Consider the following 22,414-nt stretch of genomic DNA (forward strand, 5'->3'; position numbering starts at 1 on the left):
ACACAAAAAGTCCAAGTTAACTGATCCTGGAATGGGGAACCTAACCTACAGCAACCCCTCCTACCGAACTTCCACTCAGGAGGTGAAAATTGACGCACTCCCGAAACCTGCCATGTACAACCAACTGTGCTATAAGAAAGAGGTAAACACGAAAACTTAGATTGAAGGGGTGTTTCTTTGGGGGGGGGGAGGATTATTCTCCAATTGCCTGAATAAATCAGTAAGGGATGCTGGGTAGACCTTTCTACCACTTTGGAAGTTATAGTGAGCAGAAGAACTGAATGTGATGGGTTTCTAGAATCTAGAATCATAGATCTGTTGGGTTTCTAGGTGTAGACTCTCTGAAGGACCCTAGCGAGAGCCAAGGTAGAAAGCAGATCCCAGAGTGTCTGGAAGCAGATGAGTGTGCACAGGAGGTATTTTGCCAGGTTTATAGCTTCCTTCCCTCCTGGAGCTTCCACTCCCCTGAAATGAGGCTGTGCCCCCCAGAAATGACCTCAGAACTCCTAGACAATACCCACAAAAACCCAAGAGTTCCTGGACTCTTCCTTTTCTAACCTCTAATCCAAGCTGTGGGCACCTGTGGCTGGGAATGGCTAGTGTTTTGCTATTCTTCCCCACAGTCTTAAGGGATTTCTCTAGAATTCTGAAGGTTTACATTCTTTTGTTCTTTTAACTCCCTTGTCACTCCAGTGAAAAATTTGCTGGATGTTTAAGCATGGACAATAGTTCCATTTCTACAAGGGAACTATAGCCTGGGGTTTCAGATTTATCTAGTCTGATATGATGCTTATTTTTCCTTAACTCCTGTACCCCAACATCAAAAGTTATCCCTATGAGACCTTAATCAATCTACTCTTCTTGCCTGCCCAGCAGTCATTACCCGTCCTCACACCTGTAGGGCTCCCGTGCATAACAAATATGCTTTACATAATAATCAGGTACTTTCTGAATCCAAGAATTCCCCTGTTCTTTTTTAAAAAGCTTCCTCCAAAAGCCAAACAGAACCTGCAGGACAGCCTGCAGTTTTAGGGACAGAAGATCCTGTCTCAATGGATGTCTTTGGGAGAAAGACCCTTAAAGATTCTTGGGCTTCTGGAGTGTCTGATACCCCAGAGAAGAGCCCCCAGTAAGGGCCAGGGGTTAGAAATTAAAACCATGTGACCTCTTTCTTCTGTTGTATGCTTTTCCCTCAGCAGCTTTTTCATCCCTCTGATAGTCTCTCACCCTTTCTCTTCTGATTTCCTCTTGATTTCAGGTACCTGTGTGTTTGCAGAGGGAGTGGTGTCCCCCCACATTGCTAGTGCCATGTCCCCCTCCTCTTCCTGACTTACCCAGTGTGTCTCTGTGACAAAGACTTTGGCGGCCTGCATCTTATCCAATACTAATTTCAGCTTGGAGGGTGTGTTGGGAGACTGGGCACCCGTGTGTGCATGCATGTGTGCTTGCGTGCTATGTCTCTCTCTGCTTCACCCAGGGAGTTGCCACTCCCAGAGGGCAGGGATCATTTTATATTGTGCAGTCATCCAAGTATCCTGCTTAATGTAAGAGCTCAGAAAATACCTGTGGAATAGAACTGTTACTAAAATAGAGCAGCAGTTGCAGGGCTCTTGGCAGGAGCAATCTCCCAGGGCTAGAACCTAAGCCGTGGCCCATTTTCTCCGGTGCTGGCGGCGTGTTGGCTGGTATCCCCCAGAAACCAGGAGTAAGGCTACCCTTTGAGGAGCCCAGAAAGGGAAAGGCCTGAGTAGAACTAAAGAGCTGTCCTTGGAACCATCCCAGGTTGCCAGGGAATGGCCCCAAGGCTCTTGAGCAAAGTCAGAATAACCTCCCAGAAGAGCTTTCAGGTCACAGGACTACAATGGATTGGCACTTAGAACCAAAATGAGAGGATTTTTTTTTAGATTCCTGTGTTAACCTCCCAAAACTATTTTCCTTAACAAAATTAGAAAGGAGAGAATTAAGAATAAAATAGCACAAAAGTGCTTAAAATCCTGGGTAAATATACATTTGCTTTTGTCAATTGCTTCTGATCAGGTATATCAGCCTTATGCTCCATTAATAAATCACAATAACAATGTAATAATAGCTAACATGATTTCATGCATCTTCTGTGTCAAGCAACTACTAACAGCAAATTTGTTGTGAGGTATGGATACTGTTATTCCCCCACACTGCAGGTGTGGGGACTGAGTTTTACAGATGTTAAGTAATTTGCCTAAGGGGACATAGCCAGTGAGTGGCTGATGCAGGACTGGAGCCATGCTTCTCCCACCTCCCTCCGTGCTGATGGTAACAGTCTTCATAGCCGCTCCTCTCCTTTTAGGCTTGGCCTCATCCATTGCTCTGACCAAGTTTCCCCGTTTGTTGGCGGGATCTTTGTACTCTTCACGCCCACTCTTACCCCATCCACTTCCTTTTTCAGTTCACCATGAGATCCTTTAGCAAAAGCCGACCAGCTGACCGTGTCTCCCTACTCTCCACCCTAGGGTGGACCTGACCATAACTACACCAAGGAGAAGATCAAGATTGTCGAGGGGATCTGCCTCCTGTCTGGGGATGATGCTGAGTGGGATGACCTCAAGCAGCTGCGCAGCTCTCGGGGGGGTCTTCTTCGGGATCACGTTTGCATGAAGACAGACACAGTGTCCATCCAGGCCAGCTCTGGCTCCCTGGATGACACGGAGACGGAGCAGCTGTTGCAGGAAGAGCAGTCTGAGTGTAGCAGTGTCCATACCGCAGCTACTCCTGAGAGACGGGGCTCTCTGCCAGACACGGGCTGGAAACACGAACGCAAGCTCTCCTCGGAGAGCCAGGTCTAAGTGCCCACGGTCCCCTCCCTCCGTCCCTGCTCCTTCTCTTTATGGATGTCCAGTCCTTGTGCTCGCTTATATAACAGGCCCCTTCCTGTGTGCTTGTCCCACTCCTCATCCCACTCCATATTTGCTCCCGAGCCCTGCATGGGAGCTGTTTCTATGAGTCCGTAACTACCTGTGCACAAGAAACGATGGCGCACCCAAGAATTTAGACCTGGAATTTACCATGAACCTCGCCTCTTGCACTCCGTCCTGAGCCCCCGCGCCCCCCCCCCAAAAAAAAACTAGGCTCTTTAAGGATTCCTCATCAGTATAGAGCTCCACCTCCCTTCTCTGGGTGCCCTCAGTGTCTGTCCCACAAGAGCTGATGTTCCAAGACTGCACTTTTCCCCATCAGAGCTGGCCTGACCACTTCTCTGAGAGAACTGGCCCAATAGGGGCTGAGCAGGGGATTATGGGTAAAGAGAGAGATGAAGGATAGCAGCTGAGGGGAGGTGGGGGAGTCAGCCCAGCTGGTATGGGCATCTGGGAAACCTCTAGCCTCAAGTGCATTGGTTAATATGAAAAGCTTTTAGGGGTGGTTAGGCCTCGGTGTCCTGTCCATTGCTGGCAATGGATATTATTCCCACTCAAAGAGTTGCTGTGTTTCAATTGGTGAGATCTGGGTGTGGCTCAAGCTATTCTTCCTCCTGCTAGAATGTCTGGAGCCTTTTCTACCTTCACATGACTGGGGCCTCAGTGTGACAGCTGGCTAATATGACTTCCCTCCTGGTGCCACCACTGGCCAGTACCTTTCTAAGTCTTTGACTGTAAGCAACCGGGTTGTGAACCAGTTGGATGAGTGAATGTGGGGCCCAGAGGGCTGAGTCTGTAGCGTCTGAGAAGCACTCCCTACACCAAACAGCATATCACTTGAACCTTAATGTTCCACCACTCTCCCTCTGCATGCTCTGGGAATTTGAGTGCAGAGAGCCTGAAACAACCTTTCAAAGAAGGGCCAGAAGTGTTCATAAGTGGTCAGCAAGAGCAATTGGGTTGGAGACTTGGGGCCCCCAGGGCCTAAAGGGAAGTATCCACGAAATTGAACTTGGTGTGTTCTCTTTCAGGTGCTCAGGGATCTAAGTTAGTAGACAGAGAGCCTATGGCTATGGGCAGTCAAGTTCCCATTCCAATTCTCTTCCCAGCTGAGTGAGTGACTTTCCCTGCTGAGAGGCCATCTCCTGGTTCATGCTTATTCACACAAAGGGCACGTGTCTCACACTAGAATCAGGGGAGTTGAGACTTGTTTTCTATCCTAAAACTTCTGCCTAGTTCCTTCTCCCCCAGACCTCCTTCCTAATTTTATTTTTCTGACCTAGCCTTGTGGTGCCTGTGGTAAGCAGGGCTGAATGAAAATGCAAAATGGGGGACAAGGACTGAAAAGGTAGAGAGAACCACTGATGAAGCCCTCGCTACCCAGGGCAGATCCAGACGCCTTCCATCCCGGAATTAGACATGCCAGGAGAGGACAACGGGGGCTGAGAATGGAGGGGAGGGCTCCTCGGGGGAGGTTTCCTGACTTGAAACATCTCCCGTGGTTATTGGTATTGAGAAGTCAGCTGTCAAATGCGAGTGAAAAAGGAAAATGAGAACAAATCTTTTCTGGTCCGTTCTAAAATGGCTGGGGACAGGTGCCAAACCCTTAGGCCTGCTCTTAGCAGCCAGCCCCAAGACCAGGCCTACATGGGACAGCCAGGCCAGGCCAGGACGCCTTTTCCAGTGCACAGCGGTGGAAAGGTGAGCTGCCACTTCAGGAGCAAAGGAGGATATTTCACACTTGATGGGGCAGTAAAAGGAGCACTTTGGGTCCTCCGATTCATAGGTGGGGACAGGAGAAAGTAAAAATGGTGTTTTCTTGATTGAAAGGGGGAAGGATCTTATTGCACTTGGGCTGTTCAGAATGTAGAAAGGACATATTTGAAGAAATATCTATTTGAGCACTGATTTACTATGTAAAAAGCAAAATCTCTCTGCCCTAAACTAATGGAAGCGATTGTCCTGCACTCATGTGTAATGGTTTTAACGTTACTCACTGGAGAGATTGGACTTTCTGGAGTTATTTAACCACTATGTTCAGTATTTTAGGACTTTATGATAATTTAATATAAATTTAGCTTTTCTTAATCACCTTGCCTGGCTTGGAGTCATGACTAAAACTGCACCTGCTCTGTCTGGCAGACCATGCCATGGGAAACCTGCTTGCAGATATCACCGCTAAGTCCTTGGGGGATGAGGGGTTTGGTGAACAGCAATAGAAGATGTGAGGTTCCTGGCTGGAGGCTCAGCTCATCTTGAGAAGACGGGTCAAAAGCAGAGTTCATTGGCTTCTGAAACCTTTATTTCCTGTAGAGGAGGAAGAGCAGATACATTTCATCTTGAGTACCAACTCTGGTTGGTTGGTTGGTTGGTTGGTCGGTCGGTTGGTTCGTTCGTTCGTTCGTTCGTTGGGACTGCCTGTGATCCTCTCCAGACTCAACAGGAAAAGCATCATGATCTTTAGTGGCATATCATTCAGGCACCAGAAGAAAGTGTCATGGCATGTATACCATGTGTCTTTTATTTCTGTTCTAGGTCTATGAGGACTTCATTGTCACAGAACTTGACTTTGCCTTGCAGTGATGGTCCCTGGCAAGACTAGCCTGATGTATGGAAAGTACTGGGATGGGGACAAGGAGAGCTAAGTCCAGTCCCAAATCTGCCACTAGCTCTGTTTGAGCTTAGTCAAGTTTCATAGTTAACTCTGAGAATGGTTCAAATGAACACCAAGATTCTTTTTATTTTTCAAAAGCTGTCTTCTAGCGTATCCACTACATCTCCAGGCTAGAACAAGGAGATGAGGATCCCTTCTCAGATTCCCTCAGTGAAGATTGGGAATCATGCAAGTCTCAATGCCAGATATATAATTTGATGTCAAGGCTCAATAGCTAATTTTCTAAACCACAAACCACATGTAGAATAATGCTTTCGTTCATTTATCTCCTACTATTTAGGTCAAGCACTGCCCATGCCTGACCACAGAGCTTTGAGTCTGGCAACAGCACCCCCTAGGTCTCCCCAAAACAGAAGAAAAAGACATAATGAAGCCTCATATTTAAATGACAGATTTGAGTATAAATTATACTGTATAATTCTTCCAATTTGGTGAGGGATAGGTGTGCTGGAACAAAAACACCTGGAATAGCTCAAGGACAACCATCCCCCACTCTACCATTATTTGTAACTTACACAAAGAGAATGGAGACATTTTAACCAATGAAAGCCAGCCTAAAGCACAAGCTTATATACCTATAGGAAGTGCCCCTTCCCAAAGCTTCTGGGTTTACAGGCCAGGCCATGAACAGTGACCACTAGAGTTGGAAACTCAGGAAGAACTTTTCAATGGGAGGGGGAAAAAATGAATGTATTGAGCTTACACCATTTTTTGGAAAACTGGAGATGCTTCTGGGAGAACAAAGTTCGGTGAATACATTTTGCTACCTTGTGACATGTCAGCCAGTTTAATCAGGCATTCAGCACTGCTAGCCTTAGAGGTCCCACAGACCTTTGACCATCCTGTCACTTCCGCAGGAGGTGGGAGAGGAGAACAGGGCTGGCCTGATGCCCCAGGCCTTGACAAGAACTTGGCCCTTGGCAAATGAGAATTTAGTAACAGTGTCAAGGACTAGCACCCCATTTTCAGATGATAAAAATGCATTGGCTTTTAGTCTTCTTTCCTGATCAGTAAAATGAAAAGGTTGAAACAGATGGTAGCTAAGGTCATTTCTGGCCTGAAATTTGTATTCTATTCCTTCCGGGAAATCTTGGGGATAAAACAAGGGTTAAAAACTCCTTGTCTGGTTGTCTGGATATAAAATCTGAAACTGATAAATAGAAAGATAGTCAAATTCTAACAAACTGGATATATTTTTGCATACTAATTACACTCACAATATAGTCACCGCTCTTCTTTCTGTATTATATGAACAAGCTGTGGAAGCTAAGATGAAAATATCTCTGTGGCCCATAGAGAGTTCTCTATGCCATGAATTGAAGCTTTCATCAAATCCAGGCCTGCAGAAAACAAAGTCAGTGCTGCAGAGGAACTTAGACAAAGCATGGACAGGAGCTGAGGGTATACAAGGTTCTAAGATGACATTCAAGGACATCTAGTAAGCTTTTATTGTTACTACTTATGGACACTGATTTTTAAAATGTGTTTGAGCCCATCATATGACTAAGAAACAGTCTATAAGTTTATCTTTTCTTCATATGTAAAGATGACTCAACTGATCCCATTTAATAGGGTGTGTGTTTGGGATGTTTCAGGCAGGATCACTCACCCATTTATTCTCTCGTCAGATCTTTCTCCCATTAACCAGCTGGCAGAGGCTAAGCAGAGTGCAGCATAGGGAAGAGTTTCCTTTCCAGCCCAGGCTCCAGCTCACAACTTTGGACTCCTTGACATGATGTTAAGACAAATCTAAGCAGTCTAATTAAGGGTCTGAATTTAAACTCAAGGCTGAAGTTAGCCCCGAGCTACACAATCTGCTTATTTCATTTTACTAGACACAAAGAGCCCAAAAACTCTCTTATCTTGCTCTTTTCAGTGTTTTTTTTCCTCCCCTCCAGCCCCTGCTAAAGAGGTCTCTATCTCTCCCTTCTGCCTCCTTCCTCTTTGGTGGGGCTGATGTGTCTGTGGTCAAAATTCTTGGAGAGCCTGCATTCTGGGGTCTGTGGGAAAACAGGCTGCAAAAAGAATAAAAGCTCTTAATTCTTGCATTCAAACAGCACCTATTAAACACAATCAAGTGCAAGCTGGGATAGGCCTTGCAGTCTTGGAAGCCAATCAAAGCACTAAAACCCATAGCCACGTGAGTTCTGTGTTAATGTCACTGCTGTCTCTGGAGAATAACATAGGGAGTACCTGGACTGAAAGTTGAAAAGAAGTTAATCATTGAAGCTGCTCCTCTTAGGTTGGAAATATGGATCCGTGTCTAATGGTAGGGAGCAGAATGCAACTTGTAATTATGACGGAATGAGCACTGTCCCAACCCTAGCAGGCTTTTCAGAAATACCCAGCACAATTACTCAGCAGCTACAATGTTTGGCATTTGTTTCCTGCTTCTGGTTACAAAGATACAGTGTTCACTTTGACCTCTCATACCCACAAAGGTTTCACTGCCCTATTAATACTTTCCTATGTAGAACTATTGAGAGGCTCCTGGAATAAAGTAGGCACATATCATGCCAATAAATACAGAGATAAATGGTATTTGATGATAACCCTGGACTGTAAAAGATGACTGACTAAACATTTATTGAACACCTACTATTGGCAAGGTACTGTATTAGGTTTCCCTCAGGCTCTACAGGTTATGCCACTCCTCACCCATTTTCTTTCAGACCTCATTTTCTACTGCCCTCCTAATGGCAACTACATACTCTGCTCTAGCCAGCTGTCCAGGCCTCCCTATTTCTCAAACCTGCCAGGTATGCTCCCACCTTAGGATCACTGCATGGCTGTTCCCTCTGGTTGGCACTTTCTTCCTCTAGATATACTCAGGGCTAACTCCTTTCCCTTCTTCAAGTCTTTGCTCACATGTAATCTCAATGCAACCTACTATGATCACCCTTTATAAAATTATGGTCTTTCTAATCCCTTTTACCCTGTATTCTTTTTTCTTTCCCCATTGCACATATTGTCTAATAACATAATATATTTATGTGTTGATTGTATATATGTCCTCACTATCACATGAGCTCCACAAGAGGAGGGATTTTTTGTTTGTTTCTATTTTGCTCACTGATTACCCCAAGTGCCTAGAACAGTCCCGGCACATATGAGGTGCTCAATAACTATTTGTTGAATGAATGAGTGAAGAAATTAATTGCATCAGACATCTATTGCCCACCTTCTAGGACGGCTTCACCTAAACCATGTAAAGCAAAAGGGATTTTGACATCTTGTTCTAGAACTCTCTGGGACCCAGACTCCACATGTGCTTTATTGAACAAACTTCAAGTTACCATCACCTTCTCCTTAAATGTAATCTTCCATTTATTTCAAATAATATTTAAATAAAGTAAACATGCCAATGACCAATGACTGAAGAAGACTTTCTATATATTCATAACCTGTTTCTCAAAGGTCACTGTGACTTTATTACTCTGGTTCTTCTCTTCTTCCCCTACATGTGGGTCTGTCAGCACCTCCCATTTGCACATTCTCCTCTTTCCACTCTGTGCTCTCATCCATTACCACAATTTCATTTTTTCACTCTACAGAGGTGGTTCCCAAATCTATATCACTTGAGTCCTAGTCTCTTCTCCAAGCTTTCATTCTTATTTCCTAGGCCTGCTTAGATGATACCATTTGAATGTGTCATTGCACATAAATGTAAACAGTTCTAAAACTAAACTCCTTGCCTTCCTGTTGAGACTGGCTGCTCCTGACTTTCTACTTTCACTTGGGCAATCACTACCTCCCAGTCCCAAGGCTCAAATCCTGGCATACTCTTTGACTCATCTCCCGAAATGGGCCCCACCTTGTCTTGCACTTGTTCTAGTTGGTTGCCAAATCCTTCACTCTCTTGAATCTGTCCTCATCATTTCCAGGGCTATTACCTCATATCAGAATCCCAACTCTATCCCATTTTTGACAACCAAGCTAATTAGTTTTCATAAAGTACAATTCTGACTTTATTACTCCCTTGTTCAAAATGTTCAATAGCTCCTTACCCTAATATTCAAGACCCTACAAGATTTATTCCTAACTTTCTCTGTCAATCTGTGTCCCACTACTTCCCAGCATGCATCTTGCTCTAAAATCAAATTCACATGTTCAATTCCCTACATACAATGTACTTTCTTGGCTCCGTGCCCTTGCTCCTACTTTTCCTGCTACTAGACATTCTCTCTGCTCCTTCTGTTTAAAAAAAAAAAATTCATTTCTCCCTCTACCAAGTCCCCCTACTAAATAGTTTCTTGAAATTCCAGTTATGTTCTAACCATTCTCAGGTATGCACATAAATATACATACATTTATAACCATATATAATAAAATCATTCCATATATGCTTTTCTGCAACTTACCTTTTTTCAATTAAACCAAACTGAACAAAATTTGTGTATTCTACACCACATAGATTAACCACATTCTTTTTAATAGTAGCATATGCCATACTTTATATAACAAGTTCCAGTGTTTTGTTTTGTTTTTCTATCTTAAATAGTGCTGCAATGAGTATCTTTGGACATTTTTTATTTTTGCATACTCACATATATCTGTAGGACAAATTCCAAACAGTAGTGTCCCTGGGCCGGAGATTAGGTATATTTTACATTTTAATAACTGCTAACTCGTCCTTTTAAAAGTTTACACCAAGTAGCCTGACCAGGCGGTGGCGCAGTGGATAGAGCGTTGGACTGGGATGCAGAGGACCCAGGTTCGAGACCCCAAGCTCACCAGCTTGAGCGTGGGCTCATCTGGTTTGAGCAAAATCCCACCAGCTTGAACCCAAGATCTCTGGCTCCAGCAAGGGGTTACTCAGTCTGCTGAAGGCCTGCAGTCAAGGCACGTTTGAGAAGGCAGTCAATGAACAACTAAGGTGTTGCAACACGCAATGAAAAACTAATGATTGATGTTCCTCATCTCTCTCCGTTCCTGTCTGTCTGTCCCTGTCTATCCCTCGCTCTGACTCGCTCTCTGTCTCTGTAAAAAATAAATAAAAATTTAAAAATAAATAAATAAATAAAAGTTTATGCCTGACCTGTGGTGGCGCAGTGGATAAAGCGTCGACCTGGAAATGCTGAGGTCGCCGGTTCGAAACCCTGGGCTTGCCTGGTCAAGGCACATATGGGAGTTGATGCTTCCAGCTCCTCCCCCCCCCCCTCTGTCTCTCCTCTCTCTCTGTCTGTCTCTCCCTCTCCTCTCTAAAATGAATAAATAAAAAATTAAAAAAAAAAAAAAAAGTTTACACCAAGTATACCGTCTGGCTAGGGAAACTTTCTCCTTATCCCTCCAGTTTGTTTGGCTGGTCAAATAATTCAGATGACATAAAGCAGATTAACGAGAAAATAAAATTTTAATACATCCCAAAAGGAATTCACATAAGCATGAAAATTCCAAAAACAGGCAAAATCAGATATATATGTCCTTTAAGACTAAAGAGGTGGTAGGCAATTTGCAGGTAGATGAGAAAGAACAAACATTTGGTAAACAAATTCTTGCCGCCCACTGAGAAACATTGGGACAAAGGAATCTGGCTGAATAGTTTTTCGCTTGGGTTCTCCCAGTCTGCCACACTTCATCCGTATGTGCTGGGGTGAATACATGTATGGGGTTTTTTTGTTTGTTTGTTTTTTACAAGGACAGAGAGAGAGTCAGAGAGAGGGATAGACAGGGACAGACAGATAGGAATGGAGAGAGATGAAAAGCATCAATCACCAGTTTTTCGTTGCGACACCTTAGTTGTTCATTGATTGCTTTCTCATATGTGCCTTGACCGTGGGCCTTCAGCAGACTGAGTAACCCTTTACTCAAGCCAGCGACCTTGGGTCCAAGCTGGTGAGCTTTTGTTCAAACCAGATGAGCCCGCGTTCAAGCTGGCGACCTCGGGGTCTCGAACCTGGGTCCTCCACATCCCAGTCCACTGCGCCACTGCTTGGTCAGGCAAATATATTTATATGTATGTTAAGGTTCCCTTCCTAAAGCATGTTTTTACATCCAAATCTCTTTAGGTAGGGGAGAGGGAGGAAAACCAACAACAACAAACTCTTCCTGAATTTGTTGGGCTTTAAATGTTTTCAGCTAGAAATAATCTGCATGCCAGGGTGGCGGCACATTCTGGGGGGGAGTCGCTCCCAACCCCTGCAATACTCTTACACCACGTGAGTTTTACAGCCTGTTTCTGAACATCTTGACCAAACAAAGGTTCTTAAACTTTCTCATCTTTGCCAAATTGATAGATTAAAAAAATAATTGTTTTACCTGACCAGCGGTGGTGCAGTGGATAGAGTGTCAACCTGGACGCTGAGGTCCCAAGTTCGAAACCTCAGAGATCATAGGCTTGAGCAGGGACTCACTCAGCTTGAGCACTGGGTCACTGGCTTAAGTGTGGAGTCATCAACATGATCTCATGGTCGCTGGCTTGAAGCCCAAGATCCCTGGCTTGAGTCTAAGGTTGCTGGTTTGAGCAAAGGGACACTGGCTTGGCTGCAGCCACCCAGTCAAGGCATGTATGAAAATGAACAAGTCAAATGTCCCAATGGCAAGTTGATACTTCTCATTTCTCTCCCTTCCCCCTACTCTAATAATAATAATAATAATAATAATAATAATAATTGTTATTATTATCTTAATACTTTATTTAACCCATCCTCTTTCAACTGTTTCACCTCTTGGGTAATTATGTATCCTTTAAATCCCAGATTTTCAAAGTCTATCCCCTTCACAGATCTTCCCTCATCAAATTTCTCCCATCTCTAAGTAACTATAGCTTTTCTTTTATATAGACTCATGCTGCTTTGAATTTTAGTGACTAGTCTATATGTTTTATTCCCCTGACCAATGCAGTTTGCTAATTCCTTGGATGGAAGGAACTGATCTTATTCTTAGAAACACTGAATGACTCAGAGCTGAACAAGAATTTGAGAGATCATATCAATCAAGCCTCTCATTTTTATAAATAACGGGAGTATTAAGTGTTTGCTGAATTCGTTACTGTTCAAAGACCTTCCCTAGACATTTAATTAGTTATATTAAATCCTCATTAAACTTGTAAGGAAAACATCGTTATCCCATTTTACAGATAAGGAAATTAAAGTTCCAGATGATTTACTGACAAAAATGGTTTAGTTAGAGCGGGTCCAAGACCAGACCCCTGCATCATGCTCCATTTACTGCTTCTTCCATTATAGCCCAGCTGCTTCTCGTTTCCCTCACGGACGGAGCTGTACAGATAATATTTGGTTAATGAAATGAAATGTTTTAAAAACTGCCAGATGTTGACAGCACCTTAAATATCGTAATCAAATAAAGCAAACATGCTGATGGCCGGCCTGCACAGTTCTCCACACACCCTTTGCGCTTCTTTGCCGGGTGGTCGGCAGCTTTGGCTCCAGAGACCCTACCCCTACAGAAGCTGGCAGCGCGGGTCTCACGAAAGCACAGTTACTCCCGGCCCCTTTAAGGCTACGGGCGGCGCGTGCCCACAGTCCCTTCAAATGGACCAATAACAGAGCGATGGGCGGTCTGTCGAGAACCAATAAACAACGAGGACACTGCGGGGTGTGCGGCGGCCCAAGCGGTTTCAAACGGCTTAGAGCAGGCCCCTTGGTTCTGACCCGGCGGAGGTAAGTGGTCGGTGGGCTCGACCCACCCGCCCAGGCGCCCGGAGCCTGGCGTCGCGCGCACGGAGGATCCCTGAGCCCCGGGAGGGGGGCCTCCACGGCCGCGTGCCTCCCTCGCCTCTCGAACCCGGCGGGTCTGACTCGGCGAAGCGGGGCGGAGGCCCCAGACCCTCCGTGCGCTGGGAGGGCGAGGGGCGTGGGCGCTGTGGTGCGGCCGAGGCCGGGGCTGGGATCTCGAGGACTAGAGCGCGCCGCGGCGGGGTGCGGGCGGCAGCGCCCGAGGGATGCGGGAAGCCCCGGGCCCCTCCTGGCGGCTGAGGGGGTTCCGGGGCTGGGGCGGAGGCCCTGCGAATCGGCCCTGCTACAGTGCCCGTCGCGTAATTGTTAAATGAATGAATGAGTGGATAAGAGCCTATGAGGGCCGTAGGGGTGGTGAAGGGCCTGGTCGCCTCAGAGCGCGACAAGGACCGCGGCACCCGGCACTGCTGGTGCACCTGTGTCCCCACCGGCTTTCTGCGATTTTAACGATTCCGATCATACCGCTCCGCCCTTACGCCTGCTTTCTCTCTCAGAAGGTGTCAGTCGAGTTCAGGCATCTCTCCGGCTCTGAAGGTTTGGGGGACCAGTACAATAGCCAGCAGTTGAGGTTAAGCAGGCCTCGGTACTTTAAGGAGGGGGGCTCGGTAAAATAGATGATTATTTTTAAGCTCTTACCAGTCTTTGGCCGTTGAGATGTTACCCTGCAATCGTGGTAATTGTCAAGTAGGATTTAAATGCATCCTGTTTCTATCCTTGAGATAGAAAATAATGAAAGTGATGCCCCGAAAGTGGCAACTGTGTGTTAGAAATATAATCGCATTGATAAAATCACCACAAATTAGGTTGTTTGTTTTTTTTCATTCAGCATCAGTAGAGGATGAAGTAGTTTTTGCAGAACTTGCCCCAAATTTATGCATGGTTCTAATTTAATTCTCGTGAGAGCCAAGGCATCAAATCTTGGCCCAGAAAGTCTGCCTGTCTTATTTTATACGTAATTATAGTAATTGAAAACTCATTTTTGGAGAGGTGAACTCCTCCTATCTCCATTTTTATCACCCTGAAAAAGTCCTTCTTTGACCTAAAGAGCTGATAAATTAAGCTACCAATCTTTTGAAAATTTAAAGAAGTCTAAAAGAGTTACTTTTCTTAAGTGACTGGACAAACTTTAATGTTTTTTTTAAAGATTTTATTTATTCATTATAGAGAGGGGAGAGAGAGAAGGGGGAGGAGCAGAAAGCATCAACTCCCATATGTGCCTTGACCAGGCAAGCCCAGGGTTTTGAACCCGCGACCTCAGTGTTTCCAGGTTGACGCTTTATCCACTGCGCCACCACAGGTCAGGCTCAAACTTTAATGTTTTAATAAAACATGATGACTAAAAGGGTGAAATTTATTTATTTTGCTACTGTAAATTAAACCTAGTTGGTAAACTCATTAGAAAAAATTTACACAGATTTATGTGTGTGTGTGTTTTAATTTTTAAATTTTTTATTTTTTTATTTATAGAGACAGAGATAGAGTCAGAGGGACAGATAGGAACTGACAGACAGGAAGGGAGAGAGATGAGAAGCATCAATTTTTCGTTGTTGCACTTTAGTTGTTCATTGATTGCCTTCTCATATGTGCCCTTGACTGTGGGGCTACAGCAGACCGAGTAACTCCTTGCTCAAGCCAGCGACCTTGGGTCCAAGCTGGTAAGCTTTGCGCAAACCAGATGAACCCATGCTCAAGCTGGTGACCTTGGGGTCTCGAACCTGGGTCCTCTGCATCCCAGTCTGACGCTCTATCCACTGCACCACCACCTGGTCAAACTTAATTATTATTATTATTTTCTACACAGGTTTTTTTTTTTAATTAATTAATTTTTTTTTTACAGAGACAGAGAGTGAGTCAGAGAGAGGGATAGACAAGGACAAACAGACAGGAACAAAGAGAGATGAGAAGCATCAATCATTAGTTTTTCATTGCGCGTTGCAACACCTTAGTTCAGGGGTCCCCAAACTTTTTACACGGGGCCAGTTCACTGTCCCTCAGACCATTGGAGGGCCGGACTATAAAGAAAAGTATGAACAAATCCCTATGGACACTGCACATATCTTATTTTAAAGTAAAAAATACAGAATGGGAACAAATACAATATTTATTTTAAATATTTTAAATAAAGAACAAGTAAATTTAAATCAAAAAACTGACCAGTATTTCAATGGGAACTATGCTCCTCTCACTGACCACCAATGAAAGAGGTGCCCCTTCCGGAAGTACGGCGGGGGCCGGATAAATGGCCTCAGGGGGCTGCATGCGGCCCGCGCCGCCGTAGTTTGGGGACTCCTGCCTTAGTTGTTTATTGATTGCTCTCTCATATGCGCCTTCACCGCGGGCCCTCAGCAGACTGAGCAACCCGTTGCCGGAGCCAGCGACCTTGGGTCCAAGCTGGTGGGATTTTGCTCAAACCAGATGAGCCCGCGCTCAAGCTGGCGACCTCGGGGTCTCGAATCTGGGTCCTCTGCATCCCAGTCCGATGCTCCATCCACTGCGCCACCGCCTGGTCAGGCTATAAACAAATTTTTAAAGTCTGTTCATTCAGGCAATGGCAAGGAAAGGTCTATACCTTATATACTTCATTACTTTTAAAGTTTTGATCATCAACTTTGAATTATGAACCTTGGTATAGTCTTAATTTTAGAAGCTGAGTTTTAGTTGCAATAAATTTGAGTACCTTCATATTATGAACACTGTTCTAGGTTTGGGGAAGGCAATTAAAAAGAAGAAACATCTTTAACAATGCCTTAGGATGTTGTTAAAAAACTTGATGAGGAATGGAAACTTTTCTTTTTATTGGAGTAAAGCCAGGCTCTCTTAGGCGCCTTTGACTTAATGGAGTCTCATTCGTTCATTCAACAAATAATTGAGATTGATGCCTACTGTGTGTTAAACGTTTTTCTAGATTCTGGGAATACATTAGTGAACCAGAAAAAGATAAAGTCCCTTACCTAAAGAAGTTGGACAGTTTTATTTTTCAAACAGTTTGCCTTTATAACTCCTCTGGCCTGGCTTTGGTTCTTGAACAAAGTAAATGCTCAAATAGTTTTACTACAGTAGCTAACATTTATTGAATGAATACTTAGTGGATACCACATTTTATCATTTTAATCCTCACAACTTTTTACAGATGAGGAAATAGTATCTTAGAAAGGTTTTGCAACTTGTTCAAGAGCATATAACAGATAAAACCTGAATTTGAACCTGAGTTAGTCTGTCTCAGTGCCTTTGCTTTAATCTATGGTTGTACTACATATATGAAGTACAGTGGTACCTTGAGATATGAGTTTAATTCGTTCTGTAACCGAGCTTGTAAGTCAGTCAACTCATATATCAAACAAATTTCTCCCATTTAAAATAACTGGAATAGATTTAACCTGTTCCAGCCCTGTGAAACATCCCTAAACCTTCCGAAATTATGAAAAAAGATGTGTTTTATTAAGAAACACACATGTGTACTTTAACAATGCATAACAAAATATCTATATAAATAAAAATGTAAATGTTTATTTGTTCAAAATCTTAAATCTCCGAAAGTTCTTCACCGATTGCTTTAAAATTTTGACATAACGTTGCATTCGAATACACGTATGTTTTTATGTTTGTTTTTTGTTTTGTTATTTTGTTTTTTGTATTTTTCTGAAGTTGGAAACAGGGAGGCAGTCAGACTCCCCATGCGCCCGACCAGGATCCACCCAGCATGCCCATCTGGGGCGTTGCTCTGTTGCAACCAGAGCCATTCTAGCGCCTGAAGTGAGGCCATGGAGCCATCCTCAGTGCCCGGGCCAACTTTTGCTCCAGTGGAGCCTCGCCTGTGGGAGGGGAAGAGAGAGACAGAGAGGAAGGAGAGGGGGAGGGATGGAGAAGCAGATGGGCGCTTCTCCTGTATGCCCTGGCCGGGAATCGAACCTGGGACTCCTGCACGCCAGGCCGACACTCTACCACTGAGCCAACCGGCCAGGGCCTTTTTAATGTTTTTATATACCTACTATTATATAGATGTCACACCTGTGACAGGTAAAAAATGTGCTTTTGTTGAAAAACAGCGCCATCTGTTGGACGTAAAAGCAACACACACTATACTAAATATTTTACGATTCCATTTCAATGTTATGGGAGAAATATAAATTGCACATGGCTGAAGATATTTTCCGTCGAATATGCAAGGAAAATTTAAATACGAACATGGATTTTATAGCAGAAATCTACAACGAAGCGTTGATAATGATTGAAGATTTGTGCTTAGAAATCACGAACATAGTTCTCAATCAATTGGGAATACCATCACCAAATCGATCTACTGCTGCCTCGTTCGATGTAGAATTGTGTCATGAACAAAATTACAACACAGGTGATCTTTTCTCATATGTGCAATCAAATATTCCTAAGCTAACACTTGAGCAAAAAGGCATTTATGATCAAATAATGCAAACTGTCAATAACGGGGTTGGAGAAATCTTCAATGTGCCAGGAGGAACTGGTAAAACGTTCCTAATTAGATTGATTCTGGCAGCAATTCGATCCCAGAATGACATAACCCTAGCTCTTGTGTCGTCCAGAATAGCTGCGACATTGCTACCAGGTGGAAGAACTGCTCATTCAGCTTTGAAATTGCCATTGAACATGCAATTCATTGAAACTCCCACGTGCAACATTTCCACGTGGAAATGGCATCTGGCATGGGAAAAGTATTGCAGAAATGCAAACTTATGATTTGGGATGAATGCACAATGGCGCACAAAAAATTGCTTAAGGCTCTTGATTGATCATTGCAAGATTTGTGTGGAAACATCAGACCATTTGGGAACGCATTAATAATGCTTGCAGGAGATTTCAGGCAAACATTACCTGTAATTCCTCGATCGACACCAGCGAATGAAATAAATGCTTGCCTGAAATACCACTTTGTGGTGACATATAAAGACGTTAAAATTTGCTGCATGTCCAGCTGCAAAACGATCGATTAGTTGAGATATTCTCACATCAATTGATGGAAATTGGGAACAGAAAGGTGCTGGTTGATTTGACCTCAGGACAAATTTCATTGCCTCATAACTTCTGCAATTTAGTGACATCAAAAGAAGAATTGGTTGAAAAAGTATTTCCCAATATTCAAACCAATTTTAAGAATATTGATTGGCTGAGTGAACGAGCTATTCTTGCGGCCAAGAACAAAGATGTTTACGAACTTAATATTATTCAGTCTAACATTCAAAGTGAGGCAGTCTCATACAAGTTCGTCGACTCTGTTGTGGAAGCAGATGAAGTGGTTAATTATCCAACAGAATTTTTGAATTCACTCTATCTGCCAGGGATGCCACTGCACATACTGCAATTGAAAATCGGCATGCAGTTGCCATGTTGCGAAATATCAACCAGCCAAAGCTTTGCAACGGCACGCGGCTTGCAGTAAAAAAATTAATGAGCAACGTTATAGAAGCAACAATCTTAACAGGACCTTTCAAAGATGAAGATGTCCTCATTCCTTGCATTCCTATGATTCTAATGGATATGCCATTTCTATTTAATTGCGGTTCCCAATTCGATTGGCATTTGCAATCACCATCAGCAAAGCTCAGGGCCAATCTTTAGAATTGTGTGATTTAGATCTAGACACGGATTGCTTCTCACATGGACAATTATATGTTGCGTGTTCTAGAGTTGGCAAGCCAGACAATCTCTATATCTGCACAGACAATGGAACAACAGAAAATATTGTATATCCATAAGCATTGTGATATTAAACATATTAGGAACGCGTGCTTTCTCTTTTCTTTTCCATTTAACCAGACTGAACCACAGCAACATGTGGCCAGGTACAGCTAGTATGAAATAAAAGAAAAAAGGGTTATTTAGTACTGTATTCTTACCTTGGAGACAGATGAGTGCGGCTAACAGAGGCGAATAGTGGAGGAGGAAGGGAGGAAGGGATGCAGGCACTGTAGACACGTAAACTAAAACTGTACTTTCTTAACACTAAATGTAAACTAAAACTGCATTTTCTTTACTTTAAACAAAACTATAACTGCGGCAGCTTCCCAAATTACGACTCATATCTCGGAATTTCGCTTGGATCTTCAACAAAAATATGGTCTGAGTCGTAGCTCGTATCTTAAAAAATTTGTATGTTGATCTTGTATCTCAAGGTACCACTGTAATAGGATCTGTTAGGAAGAATTCAGGAGCAATTTCTGGATGGAATCTCCCTTGTTTTGTTAATACTTCTATTAGAGACATGATGAAATATGGATGATAGGCATGGTAGTTTTTAGAGGGAAGATGGAGCAGTTTAAAATATAGTATTTACGATATGGGAGAGGGACAGCTGTGACAGTTGGTGGGGGTGGATAAGGAAGCATAAAATTAAGATCTTGATCTAATTATCATTGATGGATTCCTGGTGGTCAGTGTTGAAGAGGTTTGAGATTCTTAAACAGTTCTCATATTCTTACCTCTAGAGTAGCAGTTCTCAACCTGTGCGACCCCGGCGGGGGTCGAAGGACCAAAACACAGGGGTCGCCTAAAGCCATCGGAAAATACATATTTATTTTAGGCAACCCCTGTGTTTTGGTCATTCGACCCCCGCCGGGGTCATGACCCACAGGTTGAGAACCACTGCTCTAGAGTTTAGAATATGTTACTTAGTTCATTCCTGTTAGGGCAGTTCCCCTGTCTACTTTATAGATCTCAATCACATTAGCATATTCTTTTTGGCCTTTGAATTTGCTGTTCTCTTTCTGGAACCTCTTACCCTGCTGTACCCCTACCTCAAGGCTGTCTTTGTATACAGGCTCTACTCAGGTCTCAACTCAAATGTCATCTCCTTAAAGAGGCATTTTCTCAGCTCCCAATTAGAGTAGCCCATTTGGTTGGTCACTTTTACTTTAGTTTTCTTTTTTATTTAATTCATAGGATTTATAATTACCTGATAGGTTATTTGTTTGCTTGTATATTGTCTGATTTCCTCACAAAAATGAAAGCAGAGCACAGATCCCCCCCCCCCATCTGTGAGGTTACCTCAGTGCCTCATATAATCCTTGAAACAAAAAAAGGTGGTCAAAAAATATTTGTTCAACAAAATTGGCAAAACCATCATAGTCTGTCTTCTCTGTGTGATCTAATGATACAGTATATAACTAAATTGGCTGCATTGCCTTGTCTTTGGATGTGAGCAGTGTCTCAGACACATCTGGAAAGTCTTCAACTAAAAAAACTGGGAAAATGATAGTTTGTTATTTGTATTTTTTCTGAAGTGAGAAGGAGGGGGGAGGCAGACAGACTTCTACATGCGCCCAACTGGGATCCACCAGGCATGCCCACCAGGAGGCGGTGCTCGCCCATCTGGGGCGTTGCTCTGTTGCAACCAGAGCCATCTAGTGCCTAAGGTGGAGGCATGGGCCAACTGCTCCAATGGAGCCTTGGCTGCGGGAGGGGAAGAGCTAGAGAGTAAGGAGAGGGGGAAGGGTGGAGAAGCAGATGGGCACTTCTCCTGTGTGCCCTGGCTGGGAATCAAACCCTGGACTTCCACATGCCGGGCTGACTCTCTACCATTGAGCTAACCAGCCTGGGCCGGGAAAATGATAGTTTTAATGTTTGTGTCTATTGAGAGGAAAGGTATATCTGGCTCCCCATCCCTCTACTTTTACTTTTTCCAATTTTTAAAAACTTTCAAATCTAGCCTGACCAGGCAGTGGCTCAGTGGATAGAGCATTGGACTGGGACACAGTGGAACCAGGTTCAAAACCCCGATGTTGCTGGCTTGAGTGTGGGCTCATCCAGCTTGAGCGTATGGTCTCTGGCTTGAGTGTGGGATTATAGACATGACCCCAGAGGTCGCTGGCTTGAAGCCCAAGGTCACTGGCTTCAGCAAGGGGTCACTCACTCTGCTGTAGCCCCCCAGTCAAGGCACATATGAGAAAGTAATCAATGAACAACCAAGGTGCTGCAATGAAGAATTGATGCTTCTCATCTCTCCCTTCCTACCTGTCTGTCCCTCTCTCTGTCTTTCTCTCTCTGTCTTGCTAAAAAAGAAAACTTCAAATTTACAGAAAATTTTAGGGGTACTGGTCAAGTATATCATAGGATGTCCCTCTTTTGGGATTTATTTGACATTTATCTCATCATTAGACTGGGATATGGGTTTTTGGGAGGAAGATCATAAAGTATCCCATTTATCATATACCACAGGTACGTACTATCAACATGACGTATGACTATTGCTTTTGACTTTGGTCACCTGCCTGAAGTACTATTTGTCAGGTTTCTCTACTGTTAAACTACTCTTTGTTCCCTTCCCAAACTGTCCTCATGGTCAATATTTAAGGAGTGAGGAGTTAGTCTCCCTGACCTTTGGGGTGGAGTATGTACATAATTTATTTGGAATTATTCTGCATGGAAAATTTATCTCTCTTTTATCTTTTTTTTTTTTTTTCTTTCTGAAGCTGGAAACGGGGAGAGACAGTCAGACAGACTCCCGCATGCGCCCGACCGGGATCCACCCGGCACGCCCACCAGGGGCAACGCTCTGCCCACCAGGGGGCGATGCTCTGCCCCTCCGGGGCGTCGCTTTGCCGCGACCAGAGCCACTCTACCGCCTGGGGCAGAGGCCAGGGAGCCACCCCAGCGCCCGGGCCATCTTTGCTCCAGTGGAGCCTTGGCTGCGGGAGGGGAAGAGAGAGACAGAGAGGAAGGAGGGGTGGGGGGTGGAGAAGCAAATGGGCGCTTCTCCTATGTGCCCTGGCCGGGAATCGAACCCGGGTCCCCCGCACGCCAGGCCGATGCTCTACCGCTGAGCCAACCAGCCAGGGCCTCTCTTTTATCATTTTTTTTTTTTTTTTTCATTTTTCTGAAGCTGGAAACAGGGAGAGACAGTCAGACAGACTCCTGCATGCCCACCAGGGGCGGCACTCTGCCCCCCCAGGGGGCGATGCTCTGCCCATCCTGGGCGTCGCCATATTGCGACCAGAGCCACTCTAGCGCCTGAGGCAGAGGCCCAGAGCCATGCCCAGCGCCCGGGCCATCTTTGCTCCGATGGAGCCCCGGCTGCGGGAGGGGAAGAGAGAGACAGAGAGGAAAGCGCGGCGGAGGGGTGGAGAAGCAAATGGGCGCTTCTCCTATGTGCCCTGGCCGGGAATCGAACCCGGGTCCTCCGC

At 44.3% G+C, this 22,414-nt stretch overlaps 2 protein-coding genes across 5 annotated transcripts in view; both read left to right on the forward strand.

Annotated features, from left to right (window-relative positions):
• LRP4 (LDL receptor related protein 4) overlaps positions 1 to 3,798 on the forward strand; it is a 56,353-nt gene extending 52,555 nt beyond the window's left edge. The window contains exons 37-38 of the mRNA XM_066361808.1: positions 1 to 142; positions 2,490 to 3,798. Of these exons, the coding sequence (XP_066217905.1) occupies positions 1 to 142; positions 2,490 to 2,822 (475 nt within the window). The 3' untranslated portion in view covers positions 2,823 to 3,798. The remainder of the gene's footprint in view (positions 143 to 2,489) is intronic.
• Positions 3,799 to 13,090: 9,292 nt separating this feature from the next.
• Positions 13,091 to 22,414, forward strand: part of CKAP5 (cytoskeleton associated protein 5) — a 122,631-nt gene continuing 113,307 nt past the window's right edge. For all 4 annotated transcript variants that reach the window (XM_066361999.1, XM_066362008.1, XM_066362016.1 and 1 more), the window contains exon 1: positions 13,091 to 13,187. The gene's annotated coding sequence lies outside the window, so the exon portion shown is untranslated. The remainder of the gene's footprint in view (positions 13,188 to 22,414) is intronic.

This window comes from Saccopteryx leptura, chromosome 1, assembly GCF_036850995.1.
Source record: "Saccopteryx leptura isolate mSacLep1 chromosome 1, mSacLep1_pri_phased_curated, whole genome shotgun sequence".
In the NCBI taxonomy this organism is placed as follows: domain Eukaryota; kingdom Metazoa; phylum Chordata; class Mammalia; order Chiroptera; family Emballonuridae; genus Saccopteryx; species Saccopteryx leptura.